General features: G+C 43.5%; 1 protein-coding gene across 4 annotated transcripts in view; it reads left to right on the forward strand.

Moving 5' to 3' along the window:
• The window catches only part of PPHLN1 (periphilin 1), a 119,866-nt gene extending 118,609 nt beyond the window's left edge, over positions 1-1,257 (forward strand). For all 4 annotated transcript variants that reach the window (XM_040343877.1, XM_040343875.1, XM_040343876.1 and 1 more), the window contains one exon: positions 493-1,257. In XM_040343877.1, coding sequence (XP_040199811.1) covers positions 493-678 — 186 coding nt within the window. In that variant the 3' untranslated portion in view covers positions 679-1,257. The remainder of the gene's footprint in view (positions 1-492) is intronic.
• Positions 1,258-21,228: the final 19,971 nt, after the last annotated feature.

A 21,228-nucleotide genomic window follows, 5' to 3' on the forward strand; every position in this document is an offset into this window, starting at 1 on the left:
GCATCACTCGAGCTCCATTGTGTACAGTAAAATAAGTCTAGAAGTAAACTTTTTATATTTAGAAATTAATTTCCTAATTGAAATATAGCAAATGAGAGAAGGCCTGTAGATTTTCTGGCTGCTGCCTTCAACATTTTAGGTCGGTAGCCCATGATTTTATGGAATTTGATGTTCGTAAAAGTGTTTTTAAATCTTTTGCTGTAGCTGAATGAGAAATATTTGTTACATGGACAAAGTTGTCTTTGTTTAGAATGTTGTCTTTCTAATAGCAACGTTTTATATTCTAACCGCCTGCAGTGTTTATATAGTTTATGGATTGTTATTAATAGACCTTTAATATAAGCTGACTATTCTCGTTCATTTCGTAGCCCATTTTACAGCATAACATTGGTTATTTATATCCATCTTTGGAATTCTGCACCAGTTTCCATCTGTAGGTTTGAAGCAGTTGCAATGTTCCCATTTAACTTTGCAATCATTTTGTTCACACAGGTGTACAGGCAAGATTGTGAGACGTTTGGCATGGTTGTGAAGATGCTTATTGACAAAGACCCATCCCTTGAAAAGCAGGTCCAGTTTGCTTTACGACAGAATTTAAGCGAGATCGGCGAGAGATGTATTGAAGAACTTAAATTGTACATTGCAGAATATGATGCAGCCCATCAAGAACTGGCATAGCACATGAAGAATATAAATAATTGTTACGTATTTTACCTTCTATAAAAGAATATCTATGACAGATGCATATATCATGCTTTAGGGGACATACTCTATCCAGTCTGCAGTGCAGTATACTATGCGGCTCATTTCCTGTGCATTGACAGAAAGAGTTTTGTAAACGGCATCTTGTTAAATTGAGGGTGGTATTGTATGGTCCTTAGTCACACTCCTATGATGTGGTTTGTAAATTGGATAGCTGCAGGCAATAGGCATTTCGTAACTGCACTACAGAATGTAGAGCATGCTCTAGAGACAAAATTTGGGCTACTGCAAATTTTCTTATTCGTCACAAATTATTTTTTTTATTTGGAAATATCTGTGGGGTTACATGTAAATATGGGCTAGACCAACCTGTAGTTGAGTATTGTACTCATATATACATTGTTTTATTTGAGGAAAATGTCCTTTTTACTGTAATGTTTGTAAAATCTCTCCCAAGTTCTCTATGTATACTGTAAGGTGAAGGCCTCTGTAGAAGGATTAAACATTTTGATTTTACTTCTGTAACCACCATAAAAATACCTCTTGTCCCAACAATTGTTTCTGTTTTTTTTTTTGGTATTGTAATGTTTAATGATGGATGAGTTTTGATTTACAGCAGATGTTAGGTCAATGTTTCATAATTCATTATTAACCACTTCCATACCAGGCCTATTTTGGCACTTCTCTCCTACATGCATAAATCATAATTTTTTTGTTAGAAATTTACTCAGAACCCTCAAACACTATATATGTTTTTTTAGCAGACACCATAGGGAATAAAATGCCGGCCATTGTAACTTTTTATCTCGCACAGTATTTGCGCAATAATTTTTCAAACGGTTTTGTGAATTAAAAAATAACAAAACAGTAAAGTTAGCCCAATTTTTTGGTATAATGTGAAAGATAAAGTTACGCCGAGTAAATAGATACCCAACATGTCATGCTTTAAAATTGCACACACTCATGGAATGGCGCCAAACGTCAGTACTTAAAAATCTCCATAGGCGTCGCTTATTTTTTTACAAGTTACAAATTTAGAGTTACAGAGTAGGTCTAGTGCTAGAATTGTTGCTGGCGCTCTAACGCACGCGGCGATACCTCACATGTGTGGTTTGAACGGTGTTTACATATGTGGGCGGGACTTGCGTGTGTGTTCGCTTCTGAGCGCGAGCTACCGGGGATAGGGGCGTTTAAAAAAAAAAAAAAAGTTATTATTATATTTTACTCAATTTCTTTTATTTTTACACTTTTTTTTTACATTTTTTTTTATCACTTTTATTCCTATTGCAAGGAATGTAAACATCCCTTGTAATAGGAATGGTTCGTGACAGGTACTCTTTATGGAGAGATGCAGGGTCAATAAGACCCCACATCTCTCCTCCAGGCTGGAAAGCATTAGATCGTGAAAAAAATTCACCGATCTAATGCTTTCAGCCGCGATTCCAGGACCCGGGCGTGACGTCATAACATCGCGCCCGGGCCTCCAACGATCATAGAGATGACTGGTGACCATCTGGTTTCCATCGGACGCCGGCGGATCATTTCTCCGGGTCTCTGATGGCAAAGGAGGGCCCAGAGAAGCACCGGATGGCGGCAGGAGGGGGGCGTCCCCTCCCGCCGCCTATAAGAACGATCAAGCGGCGGAACTGCCGCTATGATCGTTCTTATGGTGCAGGGATTCGCCCGCTGAAGAGATGGATATCTGAATGATGCCTGTGGCTGCAGGCATCTTTCAGATATCCCCACTGAAAGTCCAGGACGTCATATGACGTCCTTGGGCTGGAAGTGGTTAAAGTACTGATCTGTTAAAACGGAATAACTTTCATATGGCGTTTCATACAACGTATCTGGTAACTGTTAATGAAAACATACTGAAAACCAACTGAGGGTGCCCATACACATAGATGTCCTGGAGCATCCTTTGGTGCCTCTTTAGTGCATGACAATAAACATGGGACTTTAAAGATCTGAAAAGTCGTTTGACTTTGCAATCTACTTGAATTGGACAATACCGGTAAGTTTTTCTTCCATGAAGCTAGGTTTTACGAGCACAATACATTTTGAAGTTTGAGTACTTCGGCCCCCCTGGCAACTAGAGATTGCCCAATATCGTTTTTTCGGTGCCGATACGATACGATATTTCAGCCACCTCTCCTGCTGATGGCCGATATTTTGTACATTTTTGGTGTTGGTCCTACTTTATTTTGGGTGGTCAGCAAAGTGAAAGAACTCTTGAGGTTCAACTTCAATACTGGTCACTTTCACCCCACTTCTTGCCCAGACCAATTTTTAGCTTTCAGTGCTGTCACACTTCGAATGACAATTATTCAGTCATGCAAATTGAAATTGTAATTTTTTTTCACACACACATAGCTTTCTTTTGGTGATATTTGATCACCACTGGGTTTTATTTTTTTTTGCTAAATAAATGAAAACAAGTCAAACTTTTCTTTGTTTCTGTTCTAAAATTTTGCAAATAAAAAATCTTTCTATATAAATTTACACCAAAAATGTATACTGCTACATTCTTTGGTAAAACCCCCCCCCCCCCCAAATTGGTGTATATTATTTAGTCTGTGCGAAAGTAATAGTCCACAAACTAGTGTATATATTTGAAAATGTATCAATCCAGATGTACTGACATGCTATCTCATTGAGGCCCAAAAATGACAAATCCCAGCGGCGGCTTAAGGGGCGAGGCAGGAGCATCATTAACAGATGAGCCATAGGAGCAAACAGGGTGATGTCACCACTCCAGGCTTTACCAGCAATTGTCGAATGTTCTTGCCTCTTCCCTGTAGGCACTTCTGGTTGATGTAGATTATGTGACTGGACCAGAGCAGACTGAAAATGGGCAAGTCTGTATATGTTAGGATGGTGGAGATTTTTTTTTTCCTTTTTATAGGCTAGTCAGGGTTGAGCTGGAATCCCACCTTAATTTAGTTTGCACATGCATGTGCCACCACCACACAGACTGCTTCCTCCAAATTATCTTGTTGTGCAGAACACAAACCCCCCAGCATACCCCTATAACCAGTGGTGTCTTCAGCTTTCATATTTAGGGGGGCACATGGGGGGACAGGGACAAAAGTAGGGGGGCCAACTATAAAATGCAATTTTATATATATATATATATATATATATCTTGGGGCCCTTTAGTAAGATCCCACAACGGGCCCTTTCACATGTTCTGCAGTGAGCTCCCTTCCTACTATCCTGGGGCCCCCCAGGGTGGCAGAAAACAAGAGATCTATGTCACCAGCACACCAAGAAAATATAAGGGTCCAAAGCAGTGGGAGAACTCTCAGGGTTGCAAAGGTTGTCTTGCCACAGGGCCCTGGTATTCTGCCACTGTGGGGTTCCCCAGCTGTCCTGTCCCTGCTATTGACAGCTCTGGTCTGGCATCTGTCTCCTTGGCAGCGTCAGCAGTCTATTAGGACCTAGTGCTGGTGACATTATGGGTGCATGCAGGGGAAGGCTGGCACTATTGGTAATAGAGAGCCGAGCCCCCAGCTGGTCACCTAGCAGCAGTAATGCTGTATAACCTTCTCTGTTGACATGCTGATTGGGATGTGATCCAGGTGATGCTCCCAGTCAGATCTAATAAACACAGTATTTATTAGCATCAAGAGTACAACCACATATATATAATCAACCGTATGTTCAGCAGCCATGTGGGCTCTATGCCTGTAAAGTGTGGGCTTTGATCAATAAAATCACTGATATTTAACACTAGGATTTGACTAGGAGTAGCTAAGTAACCTGCAGGGAACTCAACTGTCTACAACCAACAGAGATGGGCTCGGGTGTGTTTGAAATCCCACATGCCCGATCCTGCCAAGAAGCCGACACTCCACAGTGCTAATCACAGCCTCTGAGACAGTCCTGATCTGTGCAGCTGCGGACCGGGAAATGTCTCACTGCCTGTGATTAGTGCTGTGCAGTGTGGGCTTCCTGGCAGGCTCTGGCATGTGGAATTTTGAACATGCCCAGCCCATTTCTAACAATAAATTGTGCTGGCCCTCCTGTACATCAGCCCCATAAAGTAACCAGCACTGGGTTCCAATGTGCTGCCGCCGCTGCCATGGAGACAGAGACCAGCGCTGTGAATAGCCGGGACAGGACAGCAACTCTGGTTGTTCAGCACTGGTCCACACTGGAAAGGATTCCCCCATCCACCTATAATGTGTGGATGGGGGAATTGGATAATTTCTTTTTTTTTTTTTCATTCAACCTAATAGTTGAATGAAAAAAAGTGATCAATGTATGGGCTGCCTAAGAGCTAAGACCAGCCATAGACAGTTTAAATCTCAGCTGGTTCAGCAGGAACTGGCTGAGATTTGAACCATTAATGAGCAGATTCTCTTATGATTATCACTAGGGGTTGCTGTATAGCCACTAGTGATAATCACTGTTTGTCAGGAGAATATAATTGCTGGGCAGGAGGGATATTCCCCTGTCAGCACTGTCTGTGTTGATGGGGAAATCATGCAAGTTGCCTAACTGAAAGTGAAAGTAAATTGTGACTGTCTTGAAAGAACAGGAGAGGGGGAGGGAGACAGATGGGGAAGAGAAGGGATGGAAATAATGCAGTTCAGTAATTACAGTGTACTGCAGTCTACAGTACACACACTTACCCATGGTCCAGGCTAGAGTCTCAGGCATCATTCACACACAGCCAGGAATGCTGCTGATATTCATATTTCCCGCCCACACATCCCCTCTCTTCAGATACAGCACACCAGGATAGTGTGGGCAGGACTGAAAGGAGGAGGAGGAGGAGCTGTATTCCTCCCTGATCGTATGTGAGGGGGTGGGGTGGCTGGGCTGTAAAAGAGTGTCATAGACTGACACTCGGCTCAGCTTGCAGTCACCACTCTCAGAATTTACAGGCTGGTTCTCCTGTCCTTCTGTCCTAAGGTCAGGAGAAATCAGTCTGTTTTTTCAGTAACTGAGATAAAGGTTGCCCCCCCCACAGTGCTCATGGAGTCCTTTCTGCAACTCGCTCTTCTCCGTGCCAATGAGGATGCAGGGGAAGGAGCAGATCGGGTAGCTGTGGTTGTGTGAGCGCTCGCATTATGCAGTGTCAGCGAGCAGAGGGAGGGGGAGGAATGCCCCGCAGAGCTGACTGGGGATGCTCTCCCTCTCAGGAGAGACTGTTACTCCAGTGGCGGCCAGAGCAAAATAAAAAAAATGCAATCTTTTTGGGGGGGGGGGGGGCCTCTGCCCCCCCTAGAGTCGCCAGTGCTTATAACCCTTCTGCACTCCATGGGACGGTTTTTGCTAGTGTCCTGATGGTAATGGACCTATTCTCCTTTTGAAGTATATATGCTTTAAAAAAAAAAAATTACTCCCTCTTCGCTGCCTTCTACTTTTAAAGTAGAAACCATGCACCTGGAACAGTGCAACCTCGGTAATGCCTTGAGAAATGTACCCAAACCCCATACTGTGGGGGCAGTCTTTGCTTGGCTGCCATTCCTTTTGGTTCCTAGACCCTGAAGACCTCTACCACTATAAGGGTGCAGCCTGGACCCATATAGGGACCTGCAACGTGAACGTAAGATGATTCGGCCTGTGTACAGCCCTTAAGATTTATGTTAAACTGTATTCACTAATAAGTTCTCACACTTGGTAAAAACTCCAGCATTCAGAGCTAGTCTCGGGTACATCACACAACAGATCACGCTATTACTACCACTTCCACTCAGAGTTCTTACAAGGTAGTTGGGCACTTCCTGCTACCCTTTTGCTACAGGACCTTCTGGGTTGTTGTTGATCTTCTTCTGGACATGGTTATCCCATTTCCACACCCTACACTGGGACTACCCAAAGGGGAATATCTTCACTGATGGCAGTGCCGAACACCAGGTACAAAGAAACCACGGCAAAAAAGGGAAATGCAAAACTTAGGCTGGCCATAGACAGTTTGAATTTCCTAAACCAGCCGAGATTCAAACAGTGTATGGGCAGGCTGACTGTACAAAGTTAATCGATCAACTTGGGTACAACAGCCTGCTGGGTTTACTTGTGATTATTGGTAATGACTGCTATAGCCGCTAGCAATAATCTCTGTCTTCTCCTGGGGAGGATGGCTTCTGCCTCCGCCGGGAGCAGACAATTGCTCGGTTGGTGAGATTCCCGTCGGCATCGTCTGTGTTGATGGGGAAATCCTGTCAATTTCTTTCCTGGGATTGTAGAGGACACTGAGTGGGTTATGAAGAGGAGTTTGAGGCAGCATTGGCCAAAGCTGCAGATTTCTCTACCCACATTGCCACTATATTGAAGAGGGAACTATGTGAATATGCTTGCAAATATTGAAAAGCTCATTACCTCGGTTTGAAAAAGCCTTGGCATAGTGTAGGTTGAGTCTCTTCCATCTCGCCACACTCCTTTAGCACTAAGAGACCTAGAAAAGCTTTTAACATGACCTGTTCATGAACAGATAGTGCAGTCTATGATGATTGGGTCACTCCTAAAAGGATTTTCTTTGCTCCAGCCTTCTGTCATGGCGGGCCGTGCAGTCAGTCAGCGTGGTATATACAAACACCACCCTCTACTAATCTGAAGTTCTAGTCAGTGGGCGGGGCTGACGCCAGGAGAGACGTAAGAGCACGCAGAGTGGACATAGGAGAGAGGCGGGCTGGGCAGTCACATGAGCGCTGTAAAAAAAGGTACCATAGAACGGAGCGCTCTCCCGGTAGGGGCGGAGCTAGGCATCGATTATCACGGTCGCATGCATCGGGACACCCGAATCGCGATGCAGCGATTAAATTTGATACCCCTACTCTGCACCATGGTGTGAACGAGGCCCAAGAGAAGCATGAAACAAGTGAAATCAGAACTCCTGCTCTGCATACCGGTACTTGTTTGGGGGTCTGTTGCTTAAAATATAAAGCCACTAAATTTACATAAAGCTGGATACACGCTATACAACGTTTGTTGTTACAATTTCCTTAAGATTTACCTTTCAACTATATAGTGCAGGCCCCTGCCTGATTGCATACAAATTGAAAGTGTTTCAGGTTTGACCTCATATTCTATGGTTTTGGTAAATCTAAAGGAAAAAAAAAATCTAAAGAGAACTGTACAGTGTGCATCGAGTTTTACAGCCTGGCATTTTGTCTTTTCTCAAAGAAGAATGCAATGGCAGAAAAAGCAAAAGGGGCATGGCTTACCAGGGGCTGCGTGTTGCAATAAATGCACACAGCCCTGGTTGGATGTCTCCTTTTTGGACAGCTAGCTAAAGGAGACACCCCACAACAGGAGATTGAGAACCGGCTGGACAAAACGAAAAAAAAAAAAAAACAGTGAGTAAATACATATCATGCAAGTCTGAATTCCATCAGCTACATTTTAAAGAAAATGTTTTTAATTCCACTAATTACAAATAATTGCAATTTTCCAGCAGAAAATACACTAGAAAAATAAAATAAAACTGTATATAACTTTGAAAACAGCAGACCTTCAACAACCAAAGCTATATTCAAACATTTCTGTATGTCCGTAATGTATGAGTGACTCACATATCACCACAATGAAGGCAGTCAGTATGCAAAGTGAAGGGCCATTTATGGAAGGTGGATGTCAGGGCTAAAATAAACATTTCTAATTCATTGCTCGCAGTGTTTTAATGTAAATGAACTGTCGCCAGTTTTCAAGTACCATTGTTAACACGCTGAGCTCTAAAAGATTCAATGTAAACCTACTTTTAACAAGCACTTGAACTTTCTGAAAACAAGTTTCTATGCCGATGTATAGCTGTAAGGCATTGTTTTGTGAAGCCCTGACATTGCTCGGAACTTAAAGTGATTGTAAACGATCAACTTGTAAAAACAACCCATTCAGTTTAAAATAGAAATGAAAGGCAAAACATTTTTGTATAGATCTAAAAATACATTATAAAAAAAGAAAGAAAAAGTTACTTATAAGTGATCACATTCCCTCTGTTCTCAGCTGCATATGACCTGGGGAGGAGGAAAGGCAGAAGCAGCGCATTGAGCTTCCCAGTGAATAGCTGTGCAGTGGGCGTGTCAGGACAAGTCTGATCATTGGGGGAGAGCATACTGAGATCCCAACATAGCTAGAGAACTGACCACGATGTGTTCCACTGCTTAGTGTGGTCATTTTTTTTTTAATAGGAAAGCAAGTGGACTAGCAAGATCACCATGGATTTCACATAAAGGAAGCAATACAAAAAGAACAGGATTTTCTCATACAAGTACATGGTACAGCAGTGTTGGGGTACCAAACGCTTTAAATTCTTTTACCAGACAACTTACCATAAGTACGTTGCCAGTAAATAAACATAATCAGTACATGCTGGGGAGGTCATGGTAGAGCAGTGCAGCTATGCAGACATTAATACGATACTTCTACCATTTTTTTCTACCTGTCTATGATTTCCTGAGATACAGGTGTCTTGTTTTAAAGATTTGACCTAAACATTGTATTTATTTTACAAATTTCTGAAGCACTGGTGCACTTCTATAGCAATCCTACAGGTAAAGGAGCTTACTATCCGACATCCCTATCAGTTAAGCACCACACCCTTCGTAGGGTCAGTTAAAAAGACCCTTATACCAAAAAAAACGACCGCCACATGTACATATACGTCGGCAAAATGGCACAGGCAGGCAGAACCCGCACGTCGCTGCCTTTCCGCGGGTCGGGGGTCCGATCGGGACCCCCCCCCCCCCCGGTACATGCGGCGGTCGCTAAGCCTCAGGGAGCGATCCGGGACAAGGGCGCCCCCTCGCAAATGCTCCCCGGAGCTGAAGAACGGGGAGAGCCGTATGTAAACACGGCTTCCCCGTGCTTCACTGTGGCGGCTGCATCGATCGTGTCATCCCTTTTATAGGGAGACACGATTGATGATGTCAGACCTACAGCCACACCCCCCTACAGTTGTAAACACACACTAGGTGAAACATAACTCCTTCAGCGCCCCCTGTGGTTAACTCCCAAACTGCAACTGTCATTTTCACAATAAACAATGCAATTTAAATGCATTTTTTGCTGTGAAAATGACAATGTTCCCAAAAATGTGTCAAAATTGTCTGAAGTGTCTGCCATAATGTCGCAGTCACGAAAAAAATCGCTGATCGCCGCCATTAGTAGTAAAAAATAAATAAATAATACAAATGCATTAAAACTATCCCCTATTTTGTAAACGCTATAAATTTTGCGCAAACCAACCGATAAACGCTTGTTGCGATTTTTTTTACCAAAAATAGGTAGAAGAATACGTATCGGTCTAAACTGAGGGAAAAAAATGTTTATATTGAATTTTTTTCAAAATTGTCGCTCTATTTTTGTTTATAGCGCAAAAAGTAAAAACTGCAGAGGTGATCAAATACCACCAAAATAAATCTCTAGGACGTCAATTTTGTTTGGGAGCCACGTCGCACGACCGTGCAATTGTCTGTTAAAGCGACGCAGTGGCGAATCGCAAAACCTGGCCTGGGCATTTAGCTGCCTAAAGGTCCGGGGCTTAAGTGGTTAAAGTACAGAAAAATCAAGTATTTTAAGTGCTTAAGCCAGCCTGCTGAACTGGCTGGCTGAGATTCGAACCATGTATGGGCAGGCTGATTGTAGGCAAGGTGATTGATCGATCAACTTGGGTTCAACCAGTCTGCTGGATTTTACAAGAGATTATTGCTAGAGGCTGTTCTAGAACACAGTGGCTCTGCAGGAGGGCCTCTCCTGTCAACATTGTCTGTGTTGATGGGGGAATCAAGCACTTTTATAATTGCAACCCGTGGTTGCAAGAAAAAAAATCGTTCCACCTTTCGTTGGCTTTACTTGCAGTGTTTTTTCTTTCCATAAACGATTTTTATTGACTTGCAATGTGCCTCTCAACCCACTAGGAAATCTGACTGATTCAATAGAATCCATTCCCTAGTACATTTTCTTCCCTCATTGCATGTTATAGTCCTCTCCTTTTCTAGGAGTGTCTAATTACTCCCTGTGCTAGCCCAGCTCCTCTGTCCCTCCCCCACACATAACCTTTAATGTAAAAGCCTGGGAAGGAGAGAAGAGGAATATAGAGCAGGGGTATCCAAACTTTGTAAACATAAAGCCAGTTTACTGTCTCTAAAGGCCCGTACACACGGTCAGACTTTTGGCCAACAAACTTCAAAATCTGCAAGTTTTCAAATTTGTCCGATCGTGTGTACGCTCCATCGGACCAACTTTTTCGGGTTTCATCAGACAAAAAGTTTGGTCTGCAAACGGACAAACTTTACGTCAACAAAAGTCCGATGATGCCTAGTCCGACCGCGTGTACAGCAAGCCATCGGACTTTTGTACAAAGTGCAAATACGCATTCTCAGAACCAATGTTAAAATCAACCAACAATAGCAGAAGTTAAGTAAAGGGTGGCGGTAAAGAGCAGAAAAACCACATGATGTTGGTAAAGTTTTAGAAAAGTTTGCAGAAAAGTCAGAGCGTATGCTATGGGTGTGACCAGACAACTCCCTTCGGACAAAAATCCAAGGGAAAGTTTGTCGGATGTCCGACCGTGTGTACGAGGCTAAAGACTTTAGGAGGCCTTGTCCCGCATCGACCTGGCATTTGTCTCCCGTGCTTTGCTCCGCAGGGTGGTCGGTGCTCAGATCCTCTCTAGGGGGATCTCGGACCATGCTCCGATGTCTGTTACGCTGCAGTTGTCCCTCGCGGTGGGTGTACGGGTGTGGAGGTTGTCCAAGTACTGGATCATGGACCCCGAGATACAGGAGGAGATGCCGGAGGCCCTGTGTAATTACTGGCTACAGAACGAACACACAGCGTCCCCCTTGATTGGATGGGACGCCTTTAAGGCTTGGCTGAGGGGAGATTTCATGGCTCGGATAGCGGTGCGCAAACGGGAATCCATGCAGTCCCTGAGGGACCTAGAGGAACGGGCAAGACTGAGGGAGGCGGAGTATGTGCAGTGCCCCGACTCGGCGCATTATGTGCCCTGGCAGGATACTCTTAGGGACTTATCTCTACTCAGGGTAGACCTCACTCAGAAATCTATGCTGGAGACCGCCCAGAGGGTCTTTGAGTATGGTGACAAAAATGGTAAGTTGCTTGCGTGGCTAGCTAGAGGACAGATGCCCATGACTCACATTGGCAGGCTTAAAGACAGCACAGGTACGCTACTGACGTCGTCCCCTGACATTGGGGCTAGATTTCTAGAATACTATCAGGCTCTCTACTCCTCTAGGGCACACTACGGTACGGACGAGCTGTTGAGTTACCTAGAGGGGATCTCCCTCCCGTCTTTAGACGGGGAACAATGCGCTGCTCTGGAGGCAGATATTACTCTGGAGGAGGTGCAGGGGGCCATGGCTTCCATGCAGTCCGGGAAAACTCCGGGACCGGATGGGATACCCATTGAGCTATACTCGACGTACCAGGAGCTCCTTGCTCCCAGGCTGACCTCGCTGCTGCAGCAATTTCACAAGCTAGAATCCATCCCTGACTTTATGTCTGAAGCCATAGTGGTGTTGGTGCCCAAGCCCGGTAAGGACCCCGAGGACTGTGCCTCATATAGGCCTATATCTTTAATTAATGCTGATGCCAAGGTCCTCGCGAAAATACTGGCAATCAGGCTTGGTACAGTGATTGAACACTTAATCCAGGTGGACCAGACTGGGTTTATGCCGGGCAAGGGCACAGACATCAACATTCGATGCCTCTTCCTCAACCTGGCTACCTCCCACGATAACGGGGGTAATAGAGTCATTGCCTCGCTCGACGCCGAGAAGGCTTTCGATTCTGTGGAATGGAGATATCTTTGGGAGGTGTTGCGCCGGTTCGGGGTGGGACCTACATTTCTCAGTTGGCTGGGTATGCTGTATAGAGCCCCTAGGGCCAGGATCAGGGTGAACAATTTCCTCTCCGATTTTTTTCTCCTCCAGAGGGGGACCAGACAAGGCTTAGATTTACTAAAACCCTGTTGTCAATGCTGCTCTTCTACGCCAAAAAGGTTATTCTAATTAAATGGAACTCTAGGGCGCCCCCCACGGTGGGAGCATGGATGGACCTAATCAATGCTGCCTTACCTCTCTACAAAATTACATATATTAATAGAGGGTGCCCATTGAAATATGAGCGGGTCTGGGGCCCATGGATTAACCCCTTGTAGACCGTAACCGGAGAGCGCTGAGTTGCTGTGTGGGGGTGGCCGTGGGCCCTGTTCCTCCCCCCTCTCCCCCTCCCTCCCTTGTAATTCTCCTTTATGATGTTGCTGCCCAAATGGTTTCATACACCCTGCGAACTGTCTTGTGGAGCTTGTCACCTGTTTCATGCTCTGTTTTTTATTTTTGCCGCTGTACCCTGCTTTTTACTGATGTATGTAATGTGCCATGTAATCTTGCTGACTCAATAAAGACCAACCTTGTTTGTAAAAAAAAAGACTTTAGGAGGGCCAGACTGGCCAGCGAGCAAAGAAAGTGCCCCAGCGTCAATGAGAGTAGTCGATGCCTCTGACTTGGTGCTCAATAGGAGGAATAGTGCCCTATTGTTGGTGTCAGTGGAAGAAGTGGTGTCTCACTATTCGTGTGAGTGGTAGGAATAGTGCCCCTAAGGGCCGGTGTTCTGTCAAAATAACCATCTCGTCAGAAACTCCAACTACGTCACTTTTGGTTTATTTAAACCATAAGTAATTGGAGATTTTGACAAATTGCTGTTTGGAAAACAAAACCGGCAACCAAATACAGTCCAGTACAGGAAGATTTCGCTGTTTTGACAGCACAGCGGCTAACAAGGAAAAAGTTGTCACCTAGCCTTGTTGGCTAGTATCGGTGCGGAATAATAAACTCTGCTCATATCGGACTGTATTCAGTTGCCGGTGTTGTGTCCAAACAGCAATTGGTCAAAATCTCCATTTACCGATGGTTTAAAGAAAGAAAAACTACCTTGAGGGAAACGTGTAGGCTGCCATCACAAACCTCGATCTGGTTGAGTTTGGCTTTGGGATATTAATGACTGATTTGGAATAAGCCAGACAAGGATACTTGTTCTGGTTCGGTGACTCAGAAGCTATTGAAATCACTGGATCAGCATAATTTTTCATTTACAGGAGGTGGTCAGGAATGGCAATTTTTCAGTCAATATTTTAACACAAATCGGTCATAAGACAAGCATGGAATCTGATATTGCTGAGAACTTGTTTTGAAAATGTTATTTGCTCGGCTGATATGCTGTTTAGTTTTAGTGCTTTGCCTTACAGATCCAGAACACAAAAAATACTGGATGAACCCTCTACACCAGGGGTCCTCAAACTACGGCCCGCGGGCCACATGCGGCCCGCGGAGGACTTTAATCCGGCCCGCCCGTCCCTGACAGGCAATGCCGGCCGGTTACACAGCAATCCTGCTGTGTCACGGAGATCTCCGTGAAACACAGCGTTAACAGTTCCGGCGCGCTGTGTTAAATGTCCCGCCCTCCTCCTCCTAGAAGACTAGCTTGTGTGATAGAGCCAGTGTGCTGTCTGTCACACAAGCTGGTCTAGGAGGAGGAGGAGGGCGGGACATTTAACACAGCGCGCCGGAACTGTTACAGTGGGGGAGCATCGTGACAGCCAGACTGACACAGCACAAAACAGTAAGGAGGCTGTGAAGTGCTTACAATGGGGGGGGGGGGGCTGGCTTGCGATTGTGAGGGGAGCTAAAGTTTATTTTTAATGATGATGATGATGATGGGGGGTGGCTATATTGTGAGAGGAGCTAAAGATTATTTTATTGATGATGATGATGATGATGATGGTGGGGGGGGGGGGGGGTGGCTGGATTGTGAGGGGCGCTAAAGATTATTTTAATAAGGATGATGATGGTGGCTGGATTGTGAGGGGAGCTAAAGATTATTTTAATAATGATGATGATGGTGGGGGGTGGCTGGCTTGCGATTGTGAGGGGAGCTTAAGATTATTTTAATAATGATCATGATGATGGGGGTGGGGGGGCTGGCTTGCGATGGTGAGGGGAGCTAAAGATTTTTTAATGATGATGGTGGGGGCTGGCTTGCAATGGTGAGGGGAGCTGATGGGTTTTTAATGATGATGGTGGGGGGGGGGGGGGGCCTGGCTTATGATGGTGAGGGGAGCGGATGATTTTTTAATGATGATGAAGGGGGGGGGGGGCCTGGCTTACGATAATGATGGTGGTGGGGGGGGGGGGGTTTAAACCAGGGGTCCTCAAACTACGGCCCGCGTGAATTTTTAATGATGATGATGGTGGGGCTGATGATTTTGTAATGATGATGATGGTGGGGGGGGGGGGCTGATGATGGTGAGGTGGGCTGATGGTGATGTAATTAATGATGGTGATGATGGGGCTGATGATGTAATGATGATGATGGTGGGGGGGGGGGCTGATGATGATGATGATGATGTAATGATGATTGGGGAGCTTGCAATGTTCTTGATCGGCTTGCAATTAATAATTGTGGGGGGGGGGTTGCAATGAGGGGCTTACAATGATGATGGCGAGGGGGGCTTGCAATGAGGGGATGATGGTGAGGTGGGGGGGCTTGCAATGATCATGATCGGTTTGCAATTAATGATTGTGAGGGGGGGGGCTTATAATGATGAAGGGGGAGGGTTGTATTTGTTCCCATTTTGTTTTTTTCACTTCAAAAACATATATGTGCAGTGTGCATAGGAAATTGTTCATAGTTTTTTTATAGTCCGGCCCTCTAACGGTCTGAGGGACAGTGAACCGGCCCCCTGTTTAAAAAGTTTGAGGACCCCTGCTCTACACACTATGTCATTTTTAGCAAACTGCAATAGAAAACAGGGATTTTTAGTTTACACATATTGCAATACAGGCCAACTACGTCAAAGCAATTCCTCTTTAGACAGTCCTACTCTGCTCTGCCCCTGCAAATGCTACGGTGGACACCATGCCAACAAGGGGCAAACAGACACAAAATGGGTGAGAGCAACAGATCCAGAACTAGCACACAAATACAGATTGATTTTCTGTTACTTTCATGAGATGCATACAGTGAAACCTCGGATTGCGAGTAATGCGGTTAACGAGCGTTTCGCAAAACAATTTTTTTTTCTAAAATCCTGACTCGGTTTGCGAGTGTTGTCTCGCAATACGAGTAAGATTTAAGCCTTTGCGATGTGCAGTATCACATTTGGCCAGTGGTGTGGGGGCCCCCAGAGCCGATCAGAGCAGTTTGGAAATACTCCATTCCCGAGCTTTTCCGATGGTTTACAAGTTCAGCCGAGCTGTCCCGAGTATTTTTGAGGCTCTCCAGCGCCCTCCCCCCACCTCTGGCCACATGCGGTATTGCATGCCATAGAAGTCAATGCGGAACAAATTATTCTCGTTTTCTTTGACTTCTATGGGGAAACTCGCTTTGATATGCAAGTGCTTTGGATTACGAGCATTCTCCCGAAACGGATTATGCTCATAATCCAAGGTTCCACTGTACTTGTTTTTTTAATTTCAGTAACTCAAAGCATTGAAGTCAAAGGGCCAGCATCTCTGCAAGGTAACTATTATTATTATTATTATTATAGGCGATTTATATACATAGTGCCCACAGTTTGTGCAGCGCTTTCTAATGTTTCTAGTAAAAAGTCTGCCACGGCAAGTCTTGTATTTATATCATGACAAGGTTTCTTTTAAACTGCCTCCACTCCCTTCCCAAATCTCTGTAGTAATATACTCCGTAGAACACCACACTTTTGCTGTATAAGAGTATAGCATTTAAGCAGGTCTCATGTGCAAAAAGAAAAAAAAGAAACAAAACAGACATTTGATGCACATATGGGGATGTAGATGAGGTTCCACCATACAGACTAATGGCAGTCTGCTGTGATAGGAACCAAAGTGAGGCTACCAGGAAAATATGCACTATTGGTTGGGCTTAGAATGATTGTAAACGAACACCTTGTAAAACAACCAATTCTGTTTATAATAGAAATGAAAGGCAAAAAATTTCTGTATGGATATAATATTTTTTTATAAATACCTTTTATTCCCCCTTTTTTATAAGTAATCACACTCCCTCAGTTCTCAGCTGCATAAGAGCTGGAGAGAGGAGAAGCAACAGCACACTAAGCTTCCTAGTGAATGGCTGTGCACTGGGGACGTATCAGGACAAGTCTGATCCAGCTCAGTAGCTTGCTTTAAGAAAGGCCTGGATACTTTCCTAAATGTACATAATATAACTGGGTACTAACATTTATAGGTAAAGTTGATCTGGGGAATATCCGATTACCTCTCGGGGGATCAGGAAGGAATTTTTTGCCCTGCTGTAGCAAATTGGATCATGCTTTGCTGGTTTTTTTTTGCCTTCCTCTGGATCAACTGTGGGTATAGAATTGGGTATATGTGATTGTACGATATTATTATTTTATTTCTTATGGTTGAACTTGATGGACTTGTGTCTTTTTTCAACCTAATTATGACTATGATCATTGGAGGAGAGCATACTGAGTTCCCAGCATAGCTAGAGAATTGACCACAATGTGCTCCCCTACTTAGCAGATACTAGTTCAGGGATTTCACATAAAGGAAGCAATACAAAGAAAACAGGATGCTTTCTCATACAAGTACATGATACAGCAGGCACATTTCAGCAATACAGTATGAAGTGTTGGGGTAACAAATGCTTTAAGAACAGAATTGGGAAATCCTTTCCAACATTTTTCAACGTTATTTTAAATTTGTAAATTTCCCACGTAGCCAACTGCAAAATTGAATTCAATTTTTTTCATTTCAGATTTTCTTTGTGTCAAGAGCATCCTACCATGCATGTCAGAAAAATCATTAAATCAACTCGCACTCTATAATATAGTGATATTTTTTGCCAGACCCTTCTAGATTGTGACAAGTGTTTCTAACAGAGAACAGTGTTTTTATCTTCAGACAGTTGTGTAAATCACAGGGCATCTTGCTGCTTTCAGCTATCCCTGCTTACCCTCTTGGATGAAGATGTTTCCCAGCTGTTCTGGTCACAGTATGCATCTACATTACTATCTGGTCTCTGCCTGCTTTTCCCACTTATCTCTCATACCTCATCTATTATTAGCTCTCAGCTCCAATTTCCTCCCCTAGGTCCCATCCAGGAGACTGGCTTCAATATTTTCAATGACAACATTTTCCTAACTATCTTCAAAAAAAAAAAAAAAGGTTCCCTTAGCACAGCCCCAAACCCTTTTAAAGGTGCTTTATATAGATGCACTAGACCAGCAGTTGCAAACTAGTGGTCTGTGGACCACTAATGGTCCATGAGAAAATGTTGGTGGTCCCCAGGGGTTCTGCCACAAATCAACATTTTGGCGGATGTATACTGCCCAATGTTTTTTTCAATGCGCATTGATACTCAATGCTTCCTCTGTAGTTCTGGTTCCTGTGAACTCAGAGGGAGACCCCTGGAGTGTGAGACACACACAATACCAAACAAAATAAAACTTAAGTTGCACTGATTAATAGTTGATAGTCCGGAATTATAGTCCAGGACCTATTGACCATTTATGTATATGAGGACATCCATAGGTGAAGACGCTGAGAAATTTGATGCACAGCGCAGAGACCCGAGGCTGGGTAACAAGCCACAAACACATCTGATCTCCTGTAATAGGGGATCATTTATATCTGTGAGTGCAGAGGTGGAGGCACTATCCTATCTTACCATCTCACTCCTTCTGTGGTGTTTTGTTTGTGTGTCACTGTGGATGAACATATTGATGTACTACATATGGACTATTGATTTGGTTCTTTATTCGTTAAGGATCAATTCGTTATACTTGCACTAACTGTATCATTTGTAATAACAAAGAGTTTTTCTTTCACATGTTATATATGGACTTATTTATGTCACATATTTAAGGTATCATTCTGGACTATCAACTATTAACCAGCGCAACTTAAGTTTTATTAAGCTTTACAGTTTACTACCACTCTAATAAGCTCTAGTAAGCTCTTGCACTTAAGTTCCTTATCCTCTTTGCAGTGGTGGATTTTGAAGCAGGGTGCCTCTTGTGAGGTCCCAAGAAGAGAACAAACAAGGAATCCATTTGCCTATTGGAATCAGTAACTTTGAGGTATACTCTATATTACCTGGATGTAGTTAGAGATATTAGAGACAATTTCTTTATATGGTTAGGAGCAGGGCAAAGGTATGGCAGTACAATGTCCTTCTTGAGGTGGATTGTGGAAAGCATATTTGGAAGAAAGGATTGGTCTTGGGTGTATGACAACCTTGTTGTTGTGAGGTACGAGGAAAGGTTCTTTACAGGAAAGGGCTGCCAATTCAGAAACCTGTCTGACAGATGTTATAGGTACCAAAAAGACTACATTCCTGGCAAGAACCTCCAGGGGAATATCCTTGATGGGTTCAAAGAATGCTTTCTACAAAGCAGAGAGAACCAAATTAAAGGTATTGTAAAGGTAAAAAAAATGTTTTCCTAAATAGCTTCCTTTACCTTAGTGCAGTCCTCCTTCACTTACTTCATTCTTCCATTTTGCTTTTAAATGTCTTTATTTCTTCTGAGAAATCCTCACTTCCTGTTCTTGTGTCTGTAACTCCACACAGTAATGCAAGGCTTTCTCCCTGGTGTGGAGTGTCGTGCTCGCTCCTCCCTTGAGGGGGCGAACAGGAGAGTCAGGACGCTCTCTACGTTGCAGATAGAGAAAGGAGCTGTGTGTTAGTGGGCATCCTGACTCTCCTGCTCGGGAGGGGGGCGAGCACGACATTCCACACCAGGGAGAAAGCCTCCCATTACTGCGTGTAGTTACAGACAGAAGAACAGGAAGTGAGGATTTCTCAGAAGAAATAAGGACATTTAAAAGCAAAATTGAAGGATGAGGTAAGTGAAGGAGGACTGCACTAAGGTAAAGGAAGCTATTTAGGGAAAAAAAATTACCTTTACAACCCCTTTAAAGTCCCAGGAAAGCACAATGTGCTACAGGAAGAGGGGGTTTAATATGAGAAACACCTTGAATAAAGGTTTTTACAAGGGAGTGTGAAGCCAGAAGTCATTGAAAAGGATGGATAAAGCCAATAACTGCCCTTTCAGGATGCCAAGTTCTGTTTAAGACCTGTTTGCAGGAAGACCAGAATGCTATGCAAAGAGTAATCTCTGGGACTAAATTGACTGCGTTCACACCAGGCAAAATACGATTTCCAGGGATGATATTAGCTCTTCCTAGAGGTGGCTTTTCTTCCTTTCTGCAAAGTAGGAATCACAGACTCAGAAATGACTCTATCCTTTAGGACCTGGATTTCAACACTAATGCCATTAAAGTTAGAGATGGAGAAGCTGAATGGAATAGAGGGCCTTGAGATAACAGATATGGTCGGTTGGGGAAGGGGGCAGGGGTTGTCTGCTAGAAGTCCGAGTATGTCTTTTGAGCCAGTTTAGTGCAATTAGAATTACCACTTTTCTCTCTTGCTCTATTTTGTGAAGCAGGCAAGGCATAATTTGCACTCGCTGGAATGCATAAATAAGCCTGAACTGAGACCAAGAGACTAGGACAGGGCTAGAGCATCCCTGGTTCTGGCAACACACAGCTAAGACCAGCGAATAGTAATAATATATAGTGTATAATATACACTTTTCAATTATATTTATGCACCTGTCCTTTCTTTGGTTGATTTTTGTATGGTTGTTTTGATGCCAACATTGTGTATACAGCCCTGGCCAAAAGTCGATGTTTCGTTCCCCAAGCCACTTTTTTTACCCTGAAAATAGAGGGTAAACTGTGCCTGCGTGTTATACAGAGGAGGCTGTGGAATTTTTTTCCCCTGAAACTTCCCTCTTAAAGTTAGGGTGCGTGTTATACGCCGATAAATACGGTAGTTATCATGGCAAGGTTCTCCATCATGCTGGAAAAGGCATTGTTCATCACCAAACTGTTCTTGGATAGTTGGGAGGTGTTGCTTTTGGAGGGTGATTTTTTTATCCCATTGTGATTATCACAGTTATATGTACATAGTAGTACTGAAATCAGTGAAATATTTTGCATTACAATATCATTGATTTAAATATATTGATTATATTTCATTCTTTTCTGTCCGGTTACTCTGTTATATAGAAAAACCAAAAGACTATGTGTTTTATTTTATTTCCATAAATTCATGTTTTTACCATGCATGCATTGGTTTTTCACCTTTTCATTTGTGTATTTATTCTTTCATTGTTTATTTATTTTATTTTCATTTTTTTTCATACATTATTTGTTTCAAATTTTAAGTATGAATATATACATGTTATGTTTGCTCATCGTGCATCTGGGCTGTCTACCAGGTTATTTTGGGATGTTGTGTTTAAGTTTGATTAAGATATCCCATTCACCTGCATGACTCCAGGTGTTTCGTATGTGTTCAGGAATTTGGACTGATGTATCCATGTGGGTGGTTTATCGGAGGGATTTCCTGTTTGATCCACCTTTTTTCATCCCCATATATATGGATGGTCATTCCATATTCCAATAGCTATAACCAAGCACCACATTGTGGTGTAAAACGGGTCAGCTTTTCATTGATCCTGTGCCTCTGATGTCTTTGTACCAGAAGAAT

This window comes from Rana temporaria, chromosome 3 (assembly GCF_905171775.1).
Source record: "Rana temporaria chromosome 3, aRanTem1.1, whole genome shotgun sequence".
NCBI lineage: Eukaryota > Metazoa > Chordata > Amphibia > Anura > Ranidae > Rana > Rana temporaria.